Below are 23,864 nucleotides of genomic sequence, written 5' to 3'. Positions count from 1 at the left end.
CTGAGATGGACCAACTATGGCAATAACAGATGCCGGTTTGACAGAACTGTCATCCTAGTCATGTCAGCATACGCTATGATGTTAATAAAGTGGTTCTGGTTCTAGACTAGACCTTGTACATATCACTACAGGCCGACCGATCGAGTAAGACAACCTGGGTGATGGATAAACAAGATTGATCATCACAGCACCCAACACGTCGAGGAAGGCCCGAGGTGACATTGACCCCAAGCATTTACTATGCGGTTGTTTTGCTCTTCGCCCCGAACCGTCGGGAAGTTTGCCTTTGCAGCAACTTGGTTTGGTTTGGGAGCAATTTTACTCGCTCTGTATTTGCCTGCAGCAGCAGCGGCCACCGAAGCGCCCCAGCAAAGCATGGCTCGCGACGCGGGAGCATACGCGGCCGAACCCGCGGTTCATGCCTGTGGAACATACCCCCTCTCACCTCAATAATTAATGGTGGGTTGATCAGCCTAGGATGGGGGCAATATTGAAAAAAAGGGGAAATAATAAGAGAGGCAGACAGATGTAGGTGTCGGTTCCGCGTAGAACACGATTGCGTTTGGATTTTTTTTCTTTTTCTTGCATCCGACACGCACAGACTAGGAATGCTGGCCTCCTCGGACCATGTAGATCAGATCACTTCTACTGGTGCGGTGAGGTAGATGAAAATAAAATAAAAAATGGGATGGGTTTTGGCGGCCATAAATCGGGCGAGGCGAAAACGAATTAAATTACCGTTTTGGGCGACGAGGAAGCTCGGCGTTCAAAAAACTCTGGGGTTGCGAGAGGGTAGGGCGATATTGGAGAATGTGATGTGACTCGATGTTCTCCTTGTTCTGTTGTTGGAGAGCATGGGTCAATCTTTCCAAGTCGCTTTGAAAACCAAATCTCATTCACATCTAATGAATTATAGTGTGCCAAGAAAACTAGTGTTTCCTCCCAACATGTCTCTCAAAAATAGCATCTGTCAAAGCCATGAGCACAGCACCACCACCACCACCACCACCACCATTTGTTTGTGACAGGTTCATTTGAAAAGAATTAAACTGCAAAGACAAGAAGAAGGGGAAGAAATGCATCAGCACAGCCAGGAGTTAGAAACTCGTTTCCAAAACAGTCCTGTCGCACTTGAATGTTCCTCCAACTGGGACAAGTCTTCAAACAAAAAAACAAACATCGGACGGTCGTCCTACACAATTAGTCGATTCGGTACGTACCAATCTTTCTTTTCCCACCCATCCAGGGTCGTAACACGCAAACCCAACGCGCGCAGAGACATCCTGGCAACCGATCCGAGCATATCCCCGATCATCATCAGCCAATTTTGACTCCAGTGATTATCGCCCAGCATCTGGAGAGTGGTGGGGTCTTCCACCAAGTACTGTGCTGTACGTCCACGAATAAGGTCGCTAGGTCACGTAGCCAAATCGTCCCAAGGTACAAACGCCTACTTTCTTTTCTTTTTCTTTTTTTTTTTTTTTTTTTTTCAGTTTGCTTGGGATTGTCCGGCAGTCGGAGCCCCGCCGTCCAAGCTTCCGACTCCAAAACATTTTAGGACTATTTGGGAGGGGGGCCTGCACAAAGGCAACACTTTCCAAGCTGGGAAGCATTTGGCAGCAGTAAACAAAATGATTTGGGACGACTGTGACAGGGACAAGAGGACATGCCCGTCCGTCCCGTCTCTTTTCTGTGCTTGGCTTCAGGGCCTCGACACAAGATGCCGTCATTCGCCGACTAGAGGCCTCAATAGGCTTTTTTCCGAGGCTTGTTTTTTTTTTTTCTTTACTCTTGTCCCGAGACTGGCATCTCTCTTTTTTTTTCTTTTCTTTTTTCGATTACTTCTTTTGGTGTTTTCCTTTGAACCTTTTTAGGTCATCATTACCCTTTACCCTGGATGTTTGACAATGTCCCCTGGTGCTCAGTAAAGGACTTGGTCAAAAGGACTTGGGTCACTACATCAAGTACCAAATGAGAAGAAAAAGATCACGCACAAATGCTCTTTCGCATACGGTGCTTGTGGCCGCCACCGGCCTGCTACTCTTGACTCTTCCGACGGGGGTTTTAAGCAGAAGGCTCTTTGAAGGAGATGCTAAGATCCCTGCCGACTTCAGAGAGGTGACAGGACCTTCTCCCTTGGGTGCGGCGTCCGCACCTCTCATCACACCGGCGCCGGTGGCGGTGACAGCGAAGGTGCGACGGGATGATGTCGACGACCTGGATGTTGACTACTACCAGGCAGCCTTTGGGCCGGGTCCTGGGCCTGGGCCTGGCCCTCCACGACCACGACCTCCAGGACAGCAGCAGCCACCACAGCAGCAACAGCCGCAACAACCAGGATCGCAACAGCCACCTTCACGGGGTCCAGATGATCAGATAGTCATGTCGCTATCTAGCGCGCTACTGGCCGCTCAGAGGAATCTCAGCCAGGCGTCTCAGACGTTTGAGCAGTCCATCAGCGAGCTTCAGGGATCCTTGGCCTTGGCGACGTCGGCAGCTCAGGCTGCCAGTTCAAACGCGGCTGAAGCGTCCACCTCGGCAGCCTCTGTTGCTGCATCGGCCTCTACCGCCCTGGCTGTCGCGAGGGCATCCATCAGCAACATTCAGGCGGCCGCATCTCAGTCATTGGCGGATGCAGAGACCCGGGCCAAGTTGGCTCAGGCGAGCGCCAACAGTGCCGAAGCAGATGCAAGGCAGGCAAGGGTAAGTCAAAGCCACTCCACTGGTTTATTTGCGTTGCTTTTTTTACTCTCTAGCGGCAAAAAAAAAGGAAAGAAGGAAGAGAAAAAAAAAGAGAATGTACACACGCAACGCCAAATACTCACATTAGAACTCTAGGCCGAGGCGGATAGCCGTGTATCACAAGCCCAGGGCGCCTCCGTATCCATCACTCAGGCCGCCATCGCCGTGGTCGCATCCGTCCTGGGCTCGGCTCTCATTACTTTGATAGTACTCTGGCTCCTCATGCGGTACCGGCGTAAGAAGAAAATAGAGAAGCTCGCCGAGGAGGAGGAAAAGGAGCAGATAGCGTTGGCTGCGGAGAAGCAGCGCCTGGCGGCCGAGGAGGCTAGGAGACGCGGACTGGAGCGGGGGGCAGCCGCCATGCTGATGCACTCCCGCCAACGGAACAGCGGGTCGTTTCAGTCACGGAACAGGGTGGGGAGTGTCGGCGTAGGGGGTGCGAACCGCAACTCTGTTGCGTCGCGTAGGGGCAGCATGGTCGGGCAGCGTGGCCCGGGGCCCGGGAGTGGCATCGGCGGACCCCCAACTAGGCCCCAATCTGGGTCGACCATGGCCAGCAGCAGCAGCCACACATACGTGAGCGACCATCCCATCAGCTTTCCCAGGGGGGCTGCACTGGCCGGGCCTCCTGGTTCTCGAAACAGAGATTCATTCAACAGTGAACATGGTTTGGTTGGCTATGCGATGAGCACAACGAGCGATCACACGTCGTCGAGGCCCGTCACGGCTGACATGTCGGCCGTGCCGGGAACGGGACGTTTCAACCTCGCCTTGGGGTCGCACCCAGTGGGCGGCGCGCCATCGTCCAACACGGATCTGAACCGGTCGTCATCCCATGGTTCGGACCGGAGCCGCCCTACGTCAAGGGCGCCATTCTTCCAGCAGCGACTTGGACGGTTGGAGGAGGAAGACCTACCCAGAACCAGTCTGGACCGACAACGACCTAGTCTCGACCGGCAACGAACCACCAGCCCAACTATTTTGCGGACAGCCGGGGACGAAACGGCAGCGACGGGATCGGGAAGGGTGGTGGATACTTCAAGCAGCGAAACTGCGGTGGATTCGGGGGTAGAAAGAAGGAGAGAAGATGGGAGCAAGGAGGATGGAGGGGGCAAATCAGAAGGACAGGAGCCACGAGGAGAAGCACAAGGGTAGGTGAGTGAGTAGGAACAAGCTGACCTTTCCAGTAGGTACAAGATAAATATTACAGTACAGTGGATAATGCAAATCAATACTAAAGCGACACATTGAATTAGAGATTGATGCCGTCACTGCACATGATTATGAAGCACTAACTACCTAAGCGAAGGGGGGAAATATCTCTGAAATGCTGAGACATATAAAAGGTCGAAAGATGTTGTTGGTTCGACAGAACACAACCATTCCAGAGACAAATTCAAAACGTGCCAATTTTTGTGTTGATTATTTTCGGGGGCTGGTGACCACCGGGAGAAATCATTCCCCAAAAGTAAAACGCAAGTGGGCGTGACAGCATGGTTGGACGGTATGTAAGCGGTCCAGGGTTTCTCAAACAAGGGCGAGATGCAAGGGAGCAAACAAGCACAGAAAAGAAGGCAAGAAAAGGCGAAGATGACAAAGAAAAAGAGTTGGGACTGTCACTTTTGCAAGCTCTTGGGACATTGGAGAAGTTTTGTTGTCCAACATTTTTCATCCTCATCAGAGACAAAAAAAAATCGATCGTCTGGTTCGAAACTTGCAACCAAGAATCATCATAAAAGACATGCATTTCTAATTCCCCAGATCACTACCAATCCAAAATTCCATTCATTTCTCAATCAAGCCAAGTCAAGCCAAGCCAAGCCAAGCCAACTTCCCTTACCGGCATATGTACAACCGGATGCTCCATAATATCCTGCACATTCTGCCAATCCCCATTCGCCTTTCCACCCTCACCAACTCCATCCCTCAGGCACGGCCGCATCGCCAAGCTGTCCATCAAACAGGGCAACGTCTCGGCCGTGTTTACGGCCCGGCTCATGGACCGATTCCTCCGCACCGCCCAAGCAAAGCTCCGGTGACATGCAGCGGCTAACGGTTAACCAAGGTAACTACGGTACCTACCGACCTAAACATCCCGTCCGAAAAAAAAGCCCACACGGCATTTCGTCACTCGACCTTCGCCATGCATGCATACTGTATTGAACATCCTAGCTGCTGTACCTGTCGATCGTCCCCATTCGTTCATTATGGGACGAACACCCCTTGAGCCCCTGTTCCAGAAGACATCTTTGCTCCGGCTACCTAGCCCATGATCTGCGCGCTGCCAACTCCGTACGTGATGATTCCAGCTCTCTTGTCAGTGTCAACGTCCCCAACGGCGCTTGGAACTGCCGCGAGAGGTGCGGTGGTTGTCTCTTCCCGTCTTGGGCCCCTGATCAATGACAGTTGTGCCCTAATGGGGCATTGATCTGGACCTTGGGAGCTGGCCTAACGTGAATATAAAAACTCGGTGGCTTCTTCCTGTTCCTTTCAAGTCATCTCTGAAGAAGTATCCCATTCAAGCCCTTCGCTGCTCTTTTAGAAACCGTTCCATTCTTTGAGTTGATCTCAGTCGTTATTTGACACCAAGTTAAAGAGTTCTGTGAACTTTGTTTAATTCGCTTCAGCCTCTTTAATTGCCTTTTATATTTCACTTATTCTTCTTGCTCTTCTACAACCGCCAAAATGCGCGCCGGAATTGTTGCTCTTCTCCTGACTGCGGCCACTGCCGTTGCTGCCATTCCAGTTCCGCAAAACGGCCAACATCAGATCTCGGTTCGCCAAAACAACAACCAGAACCAGAACAACCAGAACCAAAACAACCAAAACCAGAACAACAACAACCAGAACAATAACAACCAGAACAATAACAACCAGAACAACAACAACCAGAACAATAACAACCAGAACAACAACAACCAGAACAACAACAACCAGAACAACAACAACCAGAACAACAACAACCAGAACAACCAGGACCAAAACAACCAGGACCAAAACAACAACAATAACAACCAGAACCAGAACCAGGGCAACAATAACCAAAACAACCAGGACCAAAACAACAACAATCAGAACCAGGGCAACCAAAATCAGAACAACAACAATAACAACAACCAGAACCAAAACAACGGTGACAACAGCGGCAACAACAACAACAACAACCAGGGCAACGGCAACGCCGACAACGCCGACGCCGGTGGCGCAGCAGACTTTGGCACCTGCGTTCCCACCATCTCCTTCGAGTTCGGCCGTGGCAACAGGGATGCCGACGAGGGTACCTTCTTGCCTCTCGACCCGGCCATCCTCCAGGGACAGTCCGACGCCCTGAACCCCAACATCATCACCAACCGCGTCTGCGACCAGCTCGGTGCCCAGACTTGCGGTGCCAACCAGGCCGCCGTCGACCTCTGCCTCGACGCCAAGGCCCAGGTGGCCGCCGCCGGCACCAAGGATGCCACGACCGCCGACCTGTTCAACGGTCTGCTGGGCTTCTAGGCTCTAGGCTGACCTGTTACTTGCTGTCTTGAGCTGTTGTGGGCCCCACATTAAAAAAAAAAAAAAAAAAAGCCAGCAAAACACCAAAACTTGACGGCGACGACCTTCATGATAGCCTCACGCCATCCCACGCCTTATCATGGAGTTGGCCGGGTTCGAACCGACGACCCCATGCACCATGCACGTCGTTGAGCCATCCTGACGACCGGAATCATGTCCGAATCATGACAGACTCGATGCAAAGCATATGCGCTACCACTGCGCTACAACCCCATAGAAACGCTTGGATGATATGCATGTATCATCGTGAGGTTATGAGCAAGAGTCTAACTCGAAAACGGTGCGTTTGTGTGGGGTGGTTGGGCGTCTAGGGCTTTTAGGCTTGGCGAGAGGCGTCTTACTTAGTCAGGCAACGAATGAATGAAACTACCCTTGATTATTTGACAAGCATGACCATGCATCTACTCTATCTAGTTCGTATGTCTAGTGAAAGGCTTAATTACCATACGTAATACTATGTACTCTGTGCAAAATGTGCGCCTTGTGTCATGTCTAGTAACTTGATCAAGACCAGGCCGCTCACCCCGTACTCTTTCCTATTCCACCCCATACCACCGCTAGCTCTCCCCTTCTTGGAAATATCACCTCGCCCTTGTTTCCAACCCTTGCCTGCACATTGTGATTCCCACCGAGGTACTCGTGGGGGATGAAAAAGTGCTTCCGCCGCAGAGATTTGGCCCCGTACGCGAGGTGGTGCAGGTCCACCGTCCTGACCCACAACTGCGGGCCCAAATATACGGCCTTGCCGTTCCACACGCCGAGGAACATGCGGATTTGGTGCGGCCGGAGGTGTTCCAGCATGCGGAAAGAGTCCGACCAGCTACCGGCAGATCCCCGGCGGTCCAGGGGCGATGCTGGTTCCGAGGGCGATGGCGGGGAATTGATTGGAAATTGCGGCGGCGCCAGCAGGCCCGGCGACATGGATTGAACGTCGACGGCGACAGGAGTGGCTTGCTCGGCCAGCGCGGCAGAAGATGTTCGCTCGAGAATGACCAGTTGCGTTGTCGCCCTGGCGCCGGCGTACTCGACGACGACGTAGCCCGTGTCTGGATCCGTGAGGACACGTCGAACGCGTGAGCTTCCATTCTTGCTTTGTGCACTAACGGCGCTGTCGTCCGTGTTTGAACGCTTCAGTCTTTCACTCGGTCGGCTATTACCGTACCCGGGGCCTACTCTGAGATCATTCCCGCTGTTTCCCTTTGCGTTGATGAATGCCTCTATCGGCTTGTCGACAAGCTGGAACTGATCCTGATTGTCTTCACACGGTGTGAATCGCCAGCATAGGTCCGCGGGAGAAGCCCCTGAAGATGTGAGCTCCATGGTCCCGTCCTCTTTCAAGATCCAGATCTGGGTTGTCTTGCGGTTCGCGACGACAAGGCCTCGGCCAGAGTTGTTAAAGACAAGCTGTACCATCGGCACGGCCGTGTTGGGTTCCGTGGACGGAGGGTTGAGCCACTGCAGCTTGCCGATATGCACTGTGTCGATTTCCGTGGACCTCGCTTTGAGCGTTACCGCTATCTTGGCCACGGCGACAGCACCAGTCGAATCTCCACATGCTAGCAGATCCGTGTTGCCAAATGCAAGATGCGTAATGGCTCGGCCAGACTGTAAAGCGACTAGGTCTTGTATTTTCCGTCCTCCGATCAGGTCATACAGTCGTACGCCTCCATCCTCCTTGCCGACAAATGCCACACTTATATCGGGATGCAGCGCAGTGGCCGTGATCTCCCTTGGATCCTCCAAGTTTGACACCGCGGTTGGCTGTGGTAGTGCCACCGATGTGCCAGATGTTGAAGCGTCATCCTCCTCGTCGTGGTTTCGAACCAGAACTGCAGGTTCCCATACTACCGAATGGGTCTGTCGGAGGTCCAGAAGCCGCTTACCATCGTGGCTAAAGGCTAGCTCACGTACGGCAAACGAGTTGTACTTGATGACGTATAGCTGGGTGAGCGACTCGAAGTCCCAGATTTGAATATTACCGCGTCTGTCTCCAGTGGCCAACGTTTGACCATCTGGCGTTGCCGACAGTGCGTATGGCTCTGCCGTGACGGACCGTACCTCTGCCAACTCCATCCTGCTGTAGTCATACAAAACCAGCTGTCCCTCGCTGGTTTCGCTTCTGTAGGTGGCTACCATGAACTCTAGGTCTGGATTTGGATTAAACAGCATCGCCTCCACCTCTTGTGGACTTTTTTCTGGAGAGGAATCACGTTCCCATGTGCCTACATAATCTGCCGGTTCATCCCCTTCGATTTGCCATAGACTGATTTTACCCCCGTGCGCCAAGGCTACAAGAAGTCCATCCGGCGAGAAACTGCTACACGTGGGTGGGCCTGTGACGCAGAGGCTTTTGTCCTGATCCTGGTTGGCGGCATCACCAAAACCCAGAGTCACCTCGCAGTCATCATCATCCTCGTCTTCTCCATCGGCTCGCCATACGAGCAAGGAGTTATTGGAAGTTGTGGCCAGAATTTGGTCTTGGTCATCAAAAGAAAACTTTGTGCATGGATGCTCTAGGGTCCTGGTCCAGATCGGCTCCCACTCGTCGAGTTCAGTCATAGCCCAGAACCGGGTCAATGTGTTTCCTGACGTGATGAGATGATCTCCAACCGAGTTGAAAGAAACTGCAGTAACTTCTTCGCCGTGCTGAAGGGTGAAAAGTTCGATGTATGTAGTCGCACTGAATATTCTCACCATTCCTGAGGATTTCCCAATGGCCACAAATTTGGCGCCGACGGCTATTGCAGACGCTGTTGCTTGCGTGTGCTCAATATACGAGATGGCGTCAAACCAAAACTCGTCACTCAACCCTACCACTCGCAAATCGGATGCCCGCTCCGAGTAGTACTGCCGTCGAATACTAGAGGTCGTAGGACAGACGGCCGGAAGCAAGGTGGCTATGCTCTCCGGGGCGAACAAAAGATGATGTCCAAACTTGGCCACGATGCGGATCAGATCGATTCCCCAGTTCTGTACAAGACTGTACTCTGGTCCGACAGGAGCAACATGTTTTGATCGGCGTTCTACGAAGCGACGAATATTTGCCCCCGCCTCCTTGACGTAATCCAGCGAGTTGAACCTTCGGGCGATGTACTCGATCCAGGTCAAGACGTTGTTTCCTGCTAGAAATGTATGAATAGCTTCAAACACCTCGTCATTTTCGGGTCGACAGTTGACCAGATGCACCGAGAAGTTGGTGGTAGCGTAAGCCGCAAACGCAGACGTCCTTTCCACCAGAGTTCCTTTCCTTTTGGACATCTTGTTGCCACGCGCAGGCTGCATCTCCTTCCCTGCCAAGTACTTCAAACACACTTTGGCCAACCTGAGGTGTCCCTCCTCCTTGCGGATGGCAAACTCGGATGTAGTCGTTCTTGACAGTAGGAACTCTCGGACAGTTGAGTGTACCACCTGGACTGCCCCTTGCTTGTTGACCATCAGCAGCTGTCCACACAGTTTCTCGACGGTCCGGGAGATGGAGCCGACAATGCCACTAAGCTTGCTGTCTGTGTCGAGTGGCAGCCCCGCTTGCAACTCAGCTTCGGTGAGAGGTCTCACACAGCACACAGCCCAGGTGAGAAAGGCTTTGATCTGCGCCTTTCGCCTGTCGTCGGTTGTCTGCATGCTCATATTCTCCAGGATTGACTGGTACTGTGGCATCATGTCGGATGGCACCTCGGCAAGAATGTTATCGATTTCTTCCGAGTCGATTGCCTTTTCCATCTCCTTCAAGACGACCTTGGCCCAGAGAAAAGATCCTTGAGAGTCGCGTGCGATTCGACGAAGGAGCTCGTTTTTCAAGTCTGCATCATCTACCGGAAGTGCATCCCTATGTGTTTTGAGCAACTGTTCAATGTCTGAATTTGTGTCCTCGGGCGAGATCCCATCCTCAAAGGTTCGGAAATTGGGACCTGATAGTGATCTAATCTCACTGCGTATCTCGGGCGACGGGCGACTGGTCAAGAATATTCGAAGTGTTGGCCAGTTGGAGCTAGCAATCTTGAGCAGGGGAAAGAGTTTTCCAAAGTCAGAGCATTCGTCCAGAGCATCGATGACCCAGAATTGAGGGGCCGCCAAGGGGACTTTGAAGATGCAGTTGACAAATAGCTTTCTCCAGACCAGCTTCTCGTCGGTATCGTCAAGCTGTATGCTATTCCGCTGCAGCTCCCTCAGGGCATTCTTGACTCCTGGGTGCTTTCGTGCCATCTGTAATGCTATAGTACGAAGCATCCCAGACACAGTGTTCCTTTTCTTGTTTCCGTTCACGAAGAAGAAGCAGAAAACATTTTCTTGGCTGAGCATGCGAAAGACGGAGGCCGATAGGACCGACTTGCCAGTTCCAGGCGGGGCGTGCATCCAGTACAACCAGTGTTGTCGGGAGGTGTCTTGCCGCCATTGGTTGAAGTCTTCATGGGACTCTATCCAGCGACATGACCCTTGAACTTTGGGAGCCAGCACCGTTTCTAGCATCTCGTCTCTCGAATCCTCACAGTCCAAGTAGGTCTCTATCGGTGCAAGATCGTTCGGAGTCGGCTCCATTTCTAATGACTGACGTATTAGCAAAAATCACAGAGCTCTAAATAGTTGTGTCTTCAACATATCAACTAGCCAAAGTCTTCATTCACGACATACCACGTCCAAACAGCTCGTCCAGAACCATGATCAGATGATCTTTGAACGTTCTGAAGCAAGAATCATCTTCCGACTCAAATTTGCATATGCTGCGATGGTCAGCAGTCATCATGACGGTATTTTCATGTTTTGGACCACCTGAGAGCTCAGTATCAGCCGAGGCCAAAGATAGTAAGTATATAGATCTTTGGTGCAAAAAGCCACAACAATCTCACCTATGCAGGCCGCATCAATATCAACAATCAATCCCAGCTGATTCATCGGCCTAGTTTCGTAGAAGGAGTACAACATATATCTGTCGGCTATAAACTTGAAGCCGGCATTTATAGTCTGGTTGGATAAGGCGCCCTTTTTCAGGTCTTTGAGGTAGTCTTTAGCGCCAACGGGTCCCGCGCCGGCACGGAGTATTTTGTCAAGCCTCTCGGCCGAATCGGAGCCATGATGCGGTGTAGCCAAAAACATTAGGCACTTGATCCTATGAGCAAAGGCGTTGGGGTCGTCCTCCTCTAGAGCATCCTTGAAGGCAAGGCAGGCTTTCTTAATCACAAGGCCTCCCATAGAATGCCCTACCAGCACGATTGGTGTCCTGGCACCTCTGTTGAGGTGCGTGGACGATAGCAAGTGAGACCGAAGCGACTCTCCAAAGTTGCTAACACTAAGTTGCGACTCTTGAAAATCGGTCCAGTTGGCAGGATAGCCAAAGGTGTGTATTCTGACGTATTTGAACTCTGGATCCTGAGGTAGCCACTCCCCGGGCCAGAAATACCCTGGCTCGGGTTTTGCGCGCCATGTCTTGAGCGACCCACCATGTAGACCATGAACAAATATCAGGTCGACGAGCGCCTCAGGGGGGTCGTATACGCAAGTTAACCCTAAATTTCCTACACCATTGTGAAAGGAGTTGCGTCTCGGCCGATTTCCCGTTGTTCCAGAAGAGCTTGGTGGTGTACAAGGTTGAAGAGGTTGAGTGTGTTGATGGAATGTGAGTTTTCGGACGAACTGGCTCGCGAACGATCTTGTCCTTTGTGATGAGATCGCATCGTGATCTTGTTCATCGTCACCAGTCGATGCTGCCTAGACAAGGACTGTAATTAGCTGTAGTTTGACAACTTATTTATGAATAACATGAGTAAAACTCACAGAAGGACGTCGTTCTATCGGGCCACTGTTTGTCGGATTCTTCGGCCTGCTCACCTTGTATTCCATGGTGTCGCGGAGACACAAGGGATAAAGAACTTCAGCCCAGATGGAGAAAGTAGATGAGCAATACAATGAGAGGTTGAAACCAAGCGTTCAAAGAAAAGAAAGGTATGCATCTCAGTTGACTTCTCAATTCTTGTTCATTGCATGCCTAAACGTGGCTCAGCCTTGCCCACTCGGGCATTGGGACTAGCTACCTTGCCTACCTACGTACCTAATCGACAGAACGCCTACATACCTATTGTAGCAACCACTCCATCAACAAACCAGGAGTTGGTTTTCTCATCGTTCGGTAAAGGCCCCTGTGCATGATAGGGGCGGGGTAAGAGACCTCAGCTTGAAAGCAGACTGTTGTCGTCAGGCAACCCATCGAATCAAACCAACTAATGCAGGCTGGGGAACAAATTCTCGAGATAGAAACACATGGGCATAGACACGTTTGGCTTGGGGCCGCGATTTCGAGCGTGGTTAACGAGATGCAGGTCGTCTTGATTGGTCTACCCCGCATCGGGTGTAGACGAAATGACCCAAAGTACTGAATGCAGATGCAACGCGTAAGCAGTGGTCTCCTTCCGTGGCACAGCAGCTCTACCGACCGAGTTTCTTTTCTTTGTCGGTCGCGGTCGACGGCCAAGTTGCGTCCAGACAAATGACAAGCAGCGACTGGGAAAACAAAAGGAAGCATGAAGCAATCTCCCAGGTCTCGCGGATCTCGCGAGAGCGCTTAACGCTCCGAGGCCCTAGGCAACCAACCACTTGGCATTCGGTCTTCGTAAGAGTTGACCGAGCAGGGAATTAATTACCCATTGCATCCAACAACCCGAGGTTTTATCATTCAGACTGGGCAGAAGAAAATAAGAAGCATAGATAAAGACCAAAGACGAACATAAGCGATGGTAAACTGGTAAACCCTATGCATATACTGGTAAAGATTTTGATAAATATGAATCCAGCTTTCGCAAAACACGCGATGCACAATAGGAATACGCGCAACTCAAAAAACCGAAAGTGGAAGCGAGAGAATCAGTGAAGACCCACCCAAGCCACCGACCGTGGGCTCCACATAAATCGAGAGAGACCCTTTGACCTCCACTACGGTTCAGCGTAGTAATCCTGACAATCGATCATTCAAAGAAGCTCATTTTACTCGTCGCATTTTCAAGCCTAGACCAGAGTTAGTAATCTAGGTAGGTATCTAGCAGCCTTGCTTTTGGTTCACCTCTTTTTTTTTCAGTCAGATATAATTACTGTTATTCCTTCCTTGGCCTGCGTCTCTTCGCTGCGTTGCAGGTACAGTATGTTTCCCCCGGCCAGGTACATACAGTACCACATGTCGACTCTCAGCAAACTTTAAAACAACCCACCACCATAGACAAGTAAGTGTCTTGGGTCGCTGGGCAGATACCTATCACGCTTCCATGTAAACATTCAGAAGATACTCGGGAATGGAGGGAACTCAATCCTAGGAATTAAATTGAATAATTACTATACTAAACGAGCTAGAACCCCTACCTGGTTGGTTACGGAAATGTCGGCTCAGCGGGATGCAGATCAACTCTTGATTGGGAGCTGGGGTGTGGGTGTGGTCTTGTCGTAATAGACAAATCACCAGCCATTCTACTCATCCGGCGCAGCGGTCACCACCAAAGGGCATTTTCTGAGGGGAAGTTTTTTGAGCCTGCGATTTCGTGGGGGAAATGACATCACAGATCATCCCTTACGGTCAAGCTATGATGACGATACACAATAATGCTTGCTACGTTTGCACAGGTGGTGCAACAGAGAAAAAAAAACCAGGACTTGCCCGCCTGACAGCTCAATTCTGGAAGCCTTTCAATCAATTATTGTTGTCTTCCATTCCTATCTGACACCTCAGTCGTCATCAGGCCTGATAATAACTAATACGACGAAACCATGATCGCAACTCAACCTGAATACCGGCGTCAGGACTCCATGGGTGCGGGTCGTAAATTGGTCAAGAAACAGCCATCACCATCCCGCAGAAGGTCAAATTCTTTGTCGGGGCAAACTTCACCAATGGAGCCTGACAAGGAGAAGAAGTCCAAATTTAGGCTCTCCAACCCATTTTCATTCTCCTCTTCGACCAAGGAAAAGGAAAAAGAGAGGTTCGAGGACAAGACTAGCAGCAATCCAGCAGAACAGTTTGTATCTACTGATTCGGCATACGGGAGCGGAGGGAGTCTAACAAACCCGGCAACATCCACAACTGTTGCTCCGCCCAACAACACCTCTTTGACCTCGGACACTACACCTAGTACTAGCGCCGGCACTATCCCCACGCGGGGGAACGGCCTACTCAAGCCGCCTTCGACTCTCATTACTCCCCCAACACCTCCTGCACAGCCTGTCGCCCAGGTCGCCCCGGCGGCACCGTACACCACGGCCGCTAGTCAAGGCGAGCCCATCACTCAGCAGACTTACCACGATGCGAGGACTGGAAACACGGTCACAACGACTACTACAACCACAACCACAACCACCACTACTACGGGACCCAGCGGGTCTACAACAGTCCAGATGCCTTCCGTCCAGGCGAGTAGTAGTCCGTCACCTCCACCTGCGCATATCACTAGCCGTACAGGCTCGGACCCTCCTGCACCTGCACCACCGCAACCGGGGATGCAGGCTCCAGTGCCTCTTCCACCGCCTCCGGTCGGTCAAGGTCCAGCCGAGTCGTCGTCAGCATCCTCGACCTCTGCGGCAGCTGTCACATCTGTCGGTCACGAGAGGGAGAGTAGTGAACTGTCCCCGCCCGTACCAAACAGGAGCAACATCCGGAATCGAGTGGAGCTGTCTGCATCGCCGGGCCATGAGAAGAAGAACCCATTGACGGTGTCACCAATCGAGGAGGAAGCCACAATCTCAACCAACGAATCGTCACCTGAATCCGGTACCAAGACAGGGCTGCAGCCCAGACCCCTTTTTAATACACAGGGGCCTTTAACCCCGGAACAGCCCCCGCCCCTGCCGCCCAAGAAGCCTTTGCAGCAAAAGTCAACTTTGAGCAACCTGAAGAATGCAGCGGTTGGCATCCATGTAAGAAATTTACTTTTTTTTTCTTTTTTTTTCCCAAGTGAAGCACGCACATAAATGCTGATCAGGTATCTACAGGGAGTGGCTGAGACTCTCCGCGGCACCATAAATGACGCTGTAGACAGACGCTTTGGTGACGATGACTTTTCAAGGAACAAAAATCAGGCTGCTATCGAGGCGGGGCGGGCTGAGATGGCAGCTGCGAGGGAAAGGGGACGGTTACGACAACTACAAGAGACGCAGCAGCAACAGCAGGGCCAATCTCCCTATGGACATCAACACCAACAGCAAGATGACAACAGCGCATTTGTCCACGTCGAGCCCGACGCTAATGAAGATTACTACCATCCGTCAAGCCACGCCGGCCGACAAGGCTCGTTCGGAGAGGCCGGGGCCATGAGCAGCAGCACCCCTAGTGGTGGCACCCCCAGCAGCATGGGCAGTGCAAGCAGTGGCGGATATCCTCCGGCTGGTCAGGGTGCGGCGTCCGGTGCGTACGACAACGGTAGCGGGGGAACTGGCTCCCAAGGGGGTCTGGAGAGGGGCAAGGGGAGACTGGGGAGCTTTGTCAAGATGATGAGGCATGGGCCTATGAGTGCAGAGGTGATGCCAGAAAGACGAGACAGGGACGCCAGGTTGAGTGTGGTGAATGAGTAACGCCAAGGTGTTCTGGCTTGGGAGTTTCTGGGGCTTCATTTTGATGTTGGGTAAAACTTCCTTTGGTTTTTTTGGGTTTTCTTTTTTTTTGGGTTAATAATCTGGGCAAAACGGAACCCCATGTGAAATGAATTTCATAGAGAACATGAACCCTTGCTTTAAGACTGCTTATCACGGTGGAAATGCAGAGTAGCAGTTTACGAGGCTGGCCAAGACTGTGCCGAGGGATATGGGGTGTTGGTTAATATTTAAAAATTACCAGGTCGACTGCATTACTCCAAGAAGCCGAATAAGAATGTGGCCGATAATGGCCGAAAGGTGATTTCATGCTCAGAATATTTCCTACGAACCCAAGCGCTATCTTACTCAGTATCTAGACCAGAAATGCAATCAACATTTGCTACTGTCAGTTGGGTGCTGGTTATCTCTTGTTGCTGACTGTAAAAGTGATGCAACCCACTCGAGAGAGGAAGACATGGTTCTCACGCAAGAACTAAAAGCTGCCTGGGGGAAGGGGCACAAGGGGGTTGCAAGTCATGGGAAAAAAAAAAAAAAAAAAAAAAAAAAAAAGTTGTAAATCAAGGTAACAAACCCTGTCGCGAACGCTGCAGTCAGGCTGTGAGTTGTGAACTGCAAATTCTTTCCCATGCCAACAAACAATAGCCCCTTCCTTCATCCAACAATGTCGGGGAGATTCTTGGTTCCGACGCCAGCAGAAAATAACTTGTACCGTACATCTACCTCTCTTCGAATCGGTTGACCAGGCGAATGAGAGCAATCGTTCTTTGCGCTGCGCCGCAACACAAGAACCACGAGCAAACACGTCCTGGCTGAAAGCTGCTCCCTGCAGCGTTCAGGTGGGCCCCGATTTGCCCTATGAGCGGAGGCCAGGGGAGGCTGGTGGGCTAAATCGAGCCCGCCAAGGGTTTTATCGGCAGCGCTGTTGTAGTAATCTTAGCCCCGGCTCAGCCTGCCTGGCGCCCCCCTCCACGGCAGTCACGCATGAATCCACTCTAAACCATCACCAACAGCAAATCCTCTTTGAGGCACAGCTTCTGCAGAGTAAACAAGGGGCGCTTCGCTGCGGTAAGCAAAGGGACCGGCCTGGTTTTGATATTAAAGATGTCGCCTTCTTCGTCTTTTGGGGTCTGGAAATGTTTTCTATCATTATCCAACATTTTCTCAAATTATATCTTATTCTTGGGATATTCTCAAGACTTTTCTTGTGTTGACATATATTTTGACCCTTGAGGTGTTATTCGCAGCTTGAAGCGTGCCGATTTCTTTACTTTCTCTCTCTAGTCTTCTTTCCCTTTCAAATCTTGTACAACCCTTGAGGTATTTTTTTCTTTGCTTCCATTCCTGAAAAAGAAGATTCATCACCATCACCATGGACGGGGCGTACTCTTTCAAGCCAGGAGGTCCACGACCTGGAGCCCGGCCTCTTTCTAGGGTGCTTCGCGTTATCACCGTGCTTTTCACCATCTTTACATTCCTCGCCGTTTTGTTGATCTTTATATCAGGAGTTTCTACCCGTGAGGAAAACAACAAGATCTTGATCAACATGTCTGAGCTCTCTCTGGTAGAGGTAAGCAGTTTAATTTTACCACGTTGAAAATCTTTCTTTTGCTATTACTAAACAATATCCATTCCCTCTTTACAGTTCAGCGGCATTATCCCCAAGAACGGCGGGAACGGCACCGATGCTTATCAGGTCAAGATGTACCACTTCCTAGCCGGCTTTGGCTGGGAGTATGCAAACGCGACCAAGAAGGAACAAACTGGTGGCTTGATCTACACCGGCGCCGACAACCTCAAGGTACCCGAGGATTTCCGCAGAGTCGCTGAGAAGCTCGACCTGCCCAAGTCGGACTATCAATGCCTCGGCCGTAGCACCGTGGACTGCACCAACCCCTTCTTCCAGCCGTGGAAGTTCAAGAGCGGCAACGACGAGTACTCGACCACGGTGCACTGGATCTTTTGCTTCATGGTCTTCCTGACCATCTTCATCACCCTCGTCAAGGAGCTCTTCATCAGCTGTGCCAAGAGCACCATGGGCTGCCACTGTCCCTTTGGCAAGTCGCTCTGCCCGGCCCCCAAGTGCTCCCGCGATCGCCTCAAGTACCTGGCCCCCTCGGTTTGGGACAGCTACCGATGCTACTGGTACACCTTCTCGGCCAGCATGACCATCGCCTGCGCCACCACTTTGACCGTTCGCTCCCACTTCCTGGCCAAGGATCTCAGGGACCGCAAGATCGCCTCTGCTCAGATCGGCCGCGGTTTTCTAATCATCATGTGGGGAGCCGCCATCGTCATGACCGTTGGCGCGCTGCTCATGTACATCAGCAGGGCCCTCAACAGGCGTTCCGAGCGCGGCCTGACTTTCCCCTCTCCAGAAAAGAGCCCTGCCTTTGTCCCCGTCACGCAATTCCAGCCCACCCATGGCTACCCGCCGCAGCCACAGGTCTTCAACCAGGCCCAGCCCGTCCAGCAGCCGGTGTACAGCCATCAGCCCCAGTGGAAGCAGACGTCGCATGTGAATGTTCATTAGGCGTCACACGGTACCTGCAAGAGTCAAACTGTGCTCGGTTGACGTGTTGTTCAAGATATGTACGCATATCGAGGAGAGCTCCGACTTTGCAGAGGTTTGAATGGCTCTAGCATCATTCTGCAAAGATACAGCAATCTTCAAAAATTTCTCCTTCATTCTTGGCCTGGTCAAGCGTTTCGTTGTTTTTGACGCAAAAAGTTTCGGGCATGGGTTCAGGGTAGATTCTTTTATATGGCGTCTCAGAATGTTCATTTGATGAGCTTTGTGTTGTCGTTACAGTTTTGATTCGGATGGCGGTTCGCTATCATGCCCTATACCCCCAAGTCGGTGTTCTCGTATTTTATAGCTTTAGTTGAACAGTTCACTTCGGTTTCAATGCATTGCTTTACTTTGACTGAAATACGATCATCTCCGTTGTAATGACCTACCATTTACACCATCGTTTTCAGTCTTGAGGCTTTCCTAAATACGAAAGAGCTCCTTTAGGAACGGCGCATATATTTGAGTATCATTTTTACTGGGGCTCTGGGGTGATTTGCTATAGAGCTTATGTAAATCTTCTTCCTTCCATCTTTACATAGCAGAGCAATCCTACCTCCCCGAGGGATAAATGATAACCTGTCTCTAATGCATCACGGCTTATTTCATGTCTAGTCAGCAACATTCAACTGTCCACAATCATCTTACTGGCTTGAAGGAGCTGTGATGAGACAAAGAGAGAAAGATTCGATTGTCTAATCAAGCTATAAAAGGTGTCCTATTCCTCCAGTCATTATAACAGCAGCGTACTGCAGACCCAACCTGGATTTAAGTGCTCCTGCAGCCCTGACTTGCCATATAGATTAGCTATATTGTGTCGGTTCAAGATGGTGGTCGTCAAGGTTGGAGTTCAAATCCAATTTTTGGTGCCTTTTTACTGGAGCGAAGGGGGACAAAATAACCAAGGGCCCAGCGACACAGCCGAAAGCTTTGCCAGAAGGCTCCCTCCGCTGACCAAAATCCCCTTCTGGGTTGTTCAAGATCCATCAAAAGATGATGCTGCCGCAATACGCCGACGACATGTAGCGCTAAAAGTCAGGAACACCATGTAGGTCCTCTGTAAAAACCCAAGACATTCCGAGTATGCTGCAGCCTGGTCAGGAGCAACCACTCTGATAAACAGTAGCCTCACCCCAAACCTCAATGACAATGGCAAGGGGCCCCTAGTCAAGACAGCGAGATCAAATCCCATCCCAGGACCGAACAGCACCCGGGACAGATGGTGCATCCATCAGGAAGAAAACTGCATACGAGAAGCGAAGACAAACGCCGACGTCAGCAATAGCCAGTACCTGCATGACTGGTGCGGCCTGCAGATATGCTCACCACTGATGCAGATAGACTCGCTGCCTGACTTTGGAGACATGACCACTGCCCTAGTGAACCTGCGCGAAAACTTCTGCATCCGGCTCAACTCGAGCTGCGGTACACACCTACACGTCAGCATCGGCAGCGACGGGTGGCGAAACGATCTGGTGGCGCTCAAGAAGATGGCTACGCTACTCTGGCTGGGCGAGGCGCACCTCGAGGTTCTCATCCACCCGGTCCGTCGCAGGACCAACGCCGACCTCCGCCGCATCACCGAGTCCTCGACCCTGGCAGGCCTGCGCATGCGCAAGCGCCACTGGAATGTGGGAAAGGTGGGTGGGCCAAGCAACAGGTGGTTCCAACATCTCCGTACCAGCCACAGGCTCCTCTGCTCAGACCAATGGGCGCGCATCGCCTTCATCTGGAAGCAGACGACGGCCGATAAGCTGCAATCGCTACTCCAGGTGCCGGCCAGGGGGAGCCAGGCCAAGGCCAATTTCGTCTTTGACATGAAGAAAGAGAGTAGGGGAGGCAAGGGCACTGTCGAGTTCCGCCAGATGGAAAGCACAATTCACCCGGAGATCATCGAGAAATGGGGCATCGTCGTGACTTGTCTCGCTCGTACGGCAGTCGACGGTAACAACTTTGGCCTGTTTGTTGACATCTGCGAGGGACTGGCCTGCGATGGGCATGCCGATTATCACCACGTCAAGTTCTTGAGTGACGTTGGTGTTGACCATTCCACCCTGAGTGCTTTGGCTATCAAGGAGACAATAGCCGAAGAGGAGCACAAAGTCGTCAACGCCCTCTTCACGAGGGGTGCATTCGGCACCAACGACCCTAGTATCCCGCTGCCCTACCGTGTGAAACAAGGTGCTGAGTCCGAACTGATGCACGACAAAACCTTTTTTGGCAATGAACCCTGTCTGTCAGAGGACGGGGTGAGAATGTATAGCATATAGGTAAGGGTACCAATAGGCCATGCTAGCGTGTAATACAGATTCGCATTGTGATGGGAAAACATACTGGATTAAAGTCAAGACTAGATAGTCAGCTCATAGTCTCAAATAACTTGTGTGATTTTGACCTTTTGTCACTTGATTCTCATTGAAGTTATCAGTTCCTTATATTACGACCAAATGAAGCTGCATTTCTCATGCTCTGTGGAACAGAGGGTTTCTCTGGCATGATGAAAGATAATCTGACATCAACAGATTTTTTTGCGCTGTGTTCCCCATCGTTTGACCTGAAAAAAGATTTGATGCATTGATGATTGGGGGTATCATACTTTGTCGCCAAGCTGAAAAAGAAAATATGCAGTCGTACAAAAATGTCAGACATAGCTGGAGCCCAGAGCTGAAATCATCGTCATCTTTCAATCATGAGCTTGTGGTTAGGCATCTCCAATGGCATCAGAGTCATGATCTTGAGCATCTTCCAACAGTGACAGTCTGTTTCATCCACAGATTGCCGCTCACATATCCCCGAAGGCCTATCACGGCCTTTCCCGAGTAATCCCATGAGTACCGTGTCACTAGGGACGGTCAGTCACGGTCCATCGTCGCTTGGAGGCGCTAGTGTCGCGCACCACGTCCGGCCTTTCCGCCGTGGATGGAAGCTGTGGAACCACGTCCTTTTCATCATCTTCGCCCTCGCCCGCCATACTAATCTTCTCATTGTTTTTCCCATGGATGGTACCACCGTTTCCAATATCCGCTCTCCGCAGATCAATCAACTCCGCTTCCTCGTCATCAATGCACTCGTCGTCTACCTTCTGAGAAGGTTTCGGAGACCACAAACCAAGTGACGGCGTGCGAGAGAGACCTGAGGGTGTGAAGGAGGGCGAGACTGTATCTTGGCGGCCCGCAGATTTCTGCAAACCTTCCCTGAAGGATGCGATGGAACGACCAGAAGATACCTTCCTGCTCATGCCACCACTACCTGAGTTCCAGTCACTCCCGTTGCTAGCAGTTCCGGAAGAGAAGGAGTGGTGGTTCGCACGAGCCCTGCTATTGCTATTACCATCAAACATGCCTCCCGGCGGCGGTGAGCGTAACGAGTTCGCGGGTGCCAATGGTCGCAGGTGTTCCACATTTGCTTTCAGCTTTAGATCGTACCTGTGGTGCATTCGAGCACCCTCGTGATTACTCGATGGCGAGCTGCTCTTCGACTTCAGGGTTGCAAGCGAAATCGACGACAAGGACACGTCCATCAACGCAGGCTTGTGCTCGATGGCCCCGATCATGGCATTGCAACCGGCACCATGAGAGACGAGAATCACCACCGTCTCAATGTCGTCCTCATTACCGCCCTCAACCCTCGTCTCACTTGCATTTGCCGCATTTGGTCTGATGGCTTCGCTGGTCACTGCTGTTGCCGGTTCCTCCTCAACGGTGTACCAATCCACCAATTTCTGCAACCCCTTGCTGAAACGCTTGTGCATATCGGACCATTCCTCGGGCAGTTCGCCACCATCACCCCAGTCGTAAGGGGGGCGCATCGAATCCCACTGGTAGTCAACAACCACGCAAGCGTCTTTGGCATGGTTCACATATCCCTCCGGGATGGGCGCATTCTTGGATATAGAGAACGAGGGCACGGGTGGGTCGTAAGCTCCAACCTCAGCATCGGAAGCAGCCGGCGGCGCTGTTGAAGGCCTCTGAGTCTCAATCGTCCCCCGATGACTGTGAACCCAATCGACTCCCTGCCGTGATTCGAGCTGCGGTAAGGCCTTCTCCATGTTATCCATGTTCTCCAGTGGCGCTGAAGTGGACCCATTCCCAGCCGCACTTATTGGCGCCGCCGACAACGGACTCGGGCCGACCCGTGCGCCAGCTGAACCCCAGAGATGGCCACTGCTCGTGTTTTGGACCAAAGAATTTGAGTGTGCTCGAGTCTGGATGTGCGGGTAACTGTGGTAGTTCTCGGGCTTTAGCAGGGTTGCCTTGGCGCTTGCCAGCATCATGACAGATCCAGGTGGTGGGGTTATGAGCTCAAAGTAGGTTGGTGATAACCACTCGCCGAGCCAGGCGTCTATACGCAAGATAGCCTTCTTGCCCACAGGTCTCGACTTTTGTGGCTTGTTTCCTGTGGCACCCGCGTCCTGGCCGATCTGGCTTAGTTGCAACGGCGACAAGGCCCTTCTAGCCTCGGCCAGCAACGACGGCCTCGATGCCAACCCTGAACTGATGGCTATCGAAGTCTGTATACAACGAAGGAACGGCGATGTGTGGATGACAACTCGAAAGCATTTTTTGCGGCGCGTCTTCTTTTCCGGTTCCGAGGCATCGTGCTCTTGGGCACGCTTACGCAGGATGGCTGCGATTTGCTCGCCGGTGATTCTTGACTGTGTCCATCCGGTATATGTGAGAGGAGGGTCGTATGGTGTTGGAGATGTGAGGTGCCATTGTTTATCTGCGGCATCGAGTCGATGACCGTGTCTAGTGGCGGGGGGATTGTCAGCTGATGCCTATGCTGCAAACCGAGTTTCGACGACACATGTGACTGCAAATGCATACCGGACGACAAAGATGCAGGAAGGCTGAGGCATGATGGTGTTTTTGCGACTAAATTTGGCACACAAGAATCTGAGTTTGCTGTCAGATCAGGGATGGCAGCGGGGAGAAGGATGCCGCTTCTGGGTTGCGGTGGGATAGTCGAGCTTTGTATAGAGGGCCAGGTTGAATGGCTCCTCTGGGTGAAGGTTGCAGGCAGCTCTATTTGGACTTGAATGCAAGCTGTGTAATGCGTTGTAAAGTAAACAAACGACCGTGTATCTACCTATTGGTAGTCAGTCGCGCTATCAAATTTCAGACAGTTCAACACGGAACTGGGGCGGGGATTCGTCTGTGATCAAGGTGGGCATGGATGAGGGATGATGGGGAAGTTGTCTGTGAATCAGCAGACAAAAAAGATTGAAACGTCATGGGCGGGCACAAAACAATATTCTGGGGCTGCCTACCTAGGTACGGCAAGCTAATTTTCTGGGATGAGTATTTAGTGACGGAAGAATTAACCCCACCAACAACTTGGAACAGAAGGAGCCCACATGGAGCTTTGTTTGGTCACAAAATTCCTGTAGCGGCTACTACTATAGCTGCACATTCTCCTCTTCGAGGGGAAATGC

At 51.6% G+C, this 23,864-nt stretch overlaps 8 protein-coding genes across 8 annotated transcripts; 5 read left to right on the top strand and 3 right to left on the bottom strand.

The window, feature by feature from the left end:
• The first annotated feature begins 1,743 nt into the window (after positions 1 to 1,743).
• On the top strand, positions 1,744 to 4,888 carry PgNI_05041 (uncharacterized protein). Its single transcript, XM_031125082.1, has 3 exons — positions 1,744 to 2,703; positions 2,839 to 3,893; positions 4,673 to 4,888. The coding sequence occupies exons 1-3, from the start codon at positions 1,972 to 1,974 to the stop codon at positions 4,779 to 4,781; spliced, it is 1,896 nt and encodes a 631-aa protein (XP_030985690.1). The 5' UTR covers positions 1,744 to 1,971; the 3' UTR covers positions 4,782 to 4,888.
• Positions 4,889 to 5,427: 539 nt separating this feature from the next.
• PgNI_05040 (uncharacterized protein) lies at positions 5,428 to 6,240 on the top strand (the record flags this gene model as incomplete). Its single annotated transcript, XM_031125081.1, has 1 exon — positions 5,428 to 6,240. One exon carries the CDS (start codon positions 5,428 to 5,430, stop codon positions 6,238 to 6,240), a length of 813 nt encoding a protein of 270 aa, XP_030985689.1.
• Positions 6,241 to 6,673: 433 nt separating this feature from the next.
• PgNI_05039 (uncharacterized protein) lies at positions 6,674 to 12,509 on the bottom strand. The gene is made up of 4 exons (XM_031125080.1): positions 12,070 to 12,509; positions 11,145 to 12,003; positions 10,930 to 11,067; positions 6,674 to 10,838 (listed from the first exon to the last, which is right to left on the bottom strand). The coding sequence occupies exons 1-4, from the start codon at positions 12,133 to 12,135 to the stop codon at positions 6,820 to 6,822; spliced, it is 5,082 nt and encodes a 1,693-aa protein (XP_030985063.1). The 5' UTR covers positions 12,136 to 12,509; the 3' UTR covers positions 6,674 to 6,819.
• A 1,193-nt stretch (positions 12,510 to 13,702) lies between these two features.
• On the top strand, positions 13,703 to 15,840 carry PgNI_05038 (uncharacterized protein; the record flags this gene model as incomplete). Its single annotated transcript, XM_031125079.1, has 2 exons — positions 13,703 to 15,186; positions 15,262 to 15,840. The coding sequence occupies exons 1-2, from the start codon at positions 14,044 to 14,046 to the stop codon at positions 15,838 to 15,840; spliced, it is 1,722 nt and encodes a 573-aa protein (XP_030985064.1). The 5' UTR covers positions 13,703 to 14,043.
• Positions 15,841 to 16,924: 1,084 nt separating this feature from the next.
• PgNI_05037 (uncharacterized protein) lies at positions 16,925 to 18,993 on the top strand. Its single transcript, XM_031125078.1, has 2 exons — positions 16,925 to 17,428; positions 17,504 to 18,993. The coding sequence occupies exons 1-2, from the start codon at positions 17,231 to 17,233 to the stop codon at positions 18,389 to 18,391; spliced, it is 1,086 nt and encodes a 361-aa protein (XP_030984302.1). The 5' UTR covers positions 16,925 to 17,230; the 3' UTR covers positions 18,392 to 18,993.
• Positions 18,994 to 19,257: 264 nt separating this feature from the next.
• Positions 19,258 to 20,679, top strand: PgNI_05035 (uncharacterized protein; the record flags this gene model as incomplete). The annotated part of the gene is made up of 2 exons (XM_031125076.1): positions 19,258 to 19,478; positions 19,557 to 20,679. Coding segments are annotated over 2 exons (1,344 nt in total), but the record flags the coding sequence as incomplete, so codon positions are not given.
• PgNI_05036 (uncharacterized protein) lies at positions 19,407 to 20,054 on the bottom strand (the record flags this gene model as incomplete). Its single annotated transcript, XM_031125077.1, has 3 exons — positions 19,407 to 19,593; positions 19,631 to 19,673; positions 19,757 to 20,054. Coding segments are annotated over 3 exons (528 nt in total), but the record flags the coding sequence as incomplete, so codon positions are not given.
• Positions 20,680 to 20,822: 143 nt separating the features above from the next.
• On the bottom strand, positions 20,823 to 23,754 carry PgNI_05034 (uncharacterized protein). The gene is made up of 2 exons (XM_031125075.1): positions 23,257 to 23,754; positions 20,823 to 23,178 (listed from the first exon to the last, which is right to left on the bottom strand). Exons 1-2 carry the CDS (start codon positions 23,286 to 23,288, stop codon positions 21,273 to 21,275), a joined length of 1,938 nt encoding a protein of 645 aa, XP_030985062.1. The 5' UTR covers positions 23,289 to 23,754; the 3' UTR covers positions 20,823 to 21,272.
• Between the last annotated feature and the right edge of the window lie 110 nt (positions 23,755 to 23,864).

Source organism: Pyricularia grisea, assembly GCF_004355905.1.
Source record: "Pyricularia grisea strain NI907 chromosome Unknown Pyricularia_grisea_NI907_Scaffold_2, whole genome shotgun sequence".
NCBI classification, from domain to species: Eukaryota; Fungi; Ascomycota; class Sordariomycetes; order Magnaporthales; family Pyriculariaceae; genus Pyricularia; species Pyricularia grisea.
This window is presented reverse-complemented; position numbering and strand designations above follow the sequence as displayed.

Bases quoted from the DNA above. Each gene is read 5' to 3' on its own strand.
- PgNI_05037 (XM_031125078.1), top strand. From the start codon at position 17,231: ATGGACGGGGCGTACTCTTTCAAGCCAGGAGGTCCACGACCTGGAGCC. The intron at 17,429-17,503 runs GTAAGCAGTTTA...CCCTCTTTACAG, and splicing joins CTGAGCTCTCTCTGGTAGAG to TTCAGCGGCATTATCCCCAA.
- PgNI_05039 (XM_031125080.1), bottom strand. From the start codon at position 12,135: ATGGAATACAAGGTGAGCAGGCCGAAGAATCCGACAAACAGTGGCCCG. The intron at 12,004-12,069 runs GTGAGTTTTACT...GTCCTTGTCTAG, and splicing joins CGATAGAACGACGTCCTTCT to GCAGCATCGACTGGTGACGA. The intron at 10,839-10,929 runs GTATGTCGTGAA...GTCAGTCATTAG, and splicing joins GGACGAGCTGTTTGGACGTG to AAATGGAGCCGACTCCGAAC.
- PgNI_05041 (XM_031125082.1), top strand. From the start codon at position 1,972: ATGAGAAGAAAAAGATCACGCACAAATGCTCTTTCGCATACGGTGCTT. The intron at 2,704-2,838 runs GTAAGTCAAAGC...TTAGAACTCTAG, and splicing joins CAGATGCAAGGCAGGCAAGG to GCCGAGGCGGATAGCCGTGT. The intron at 3,894-4,672 runs GTAGGTGAGTGA...TCCATCCCTCAG, and splicing joins CCACGAGGAGAAGCACAAGG to GCACGGCCGCATCGCCAAGC.
- PgNI_05034 (XM_031125075.1), bottom strand. From the start codon at position 23,288: ATGCCTCAGCCTTCCTGCATCTTTGTCGTCCG. The intron at 23,179-23,256 runs GTATGCATTTGC...CCCCGCCACTAG, and splicing joins TCCTGCATCTTTGTCGTCCG to ACACGGTCATCGACTCGATG.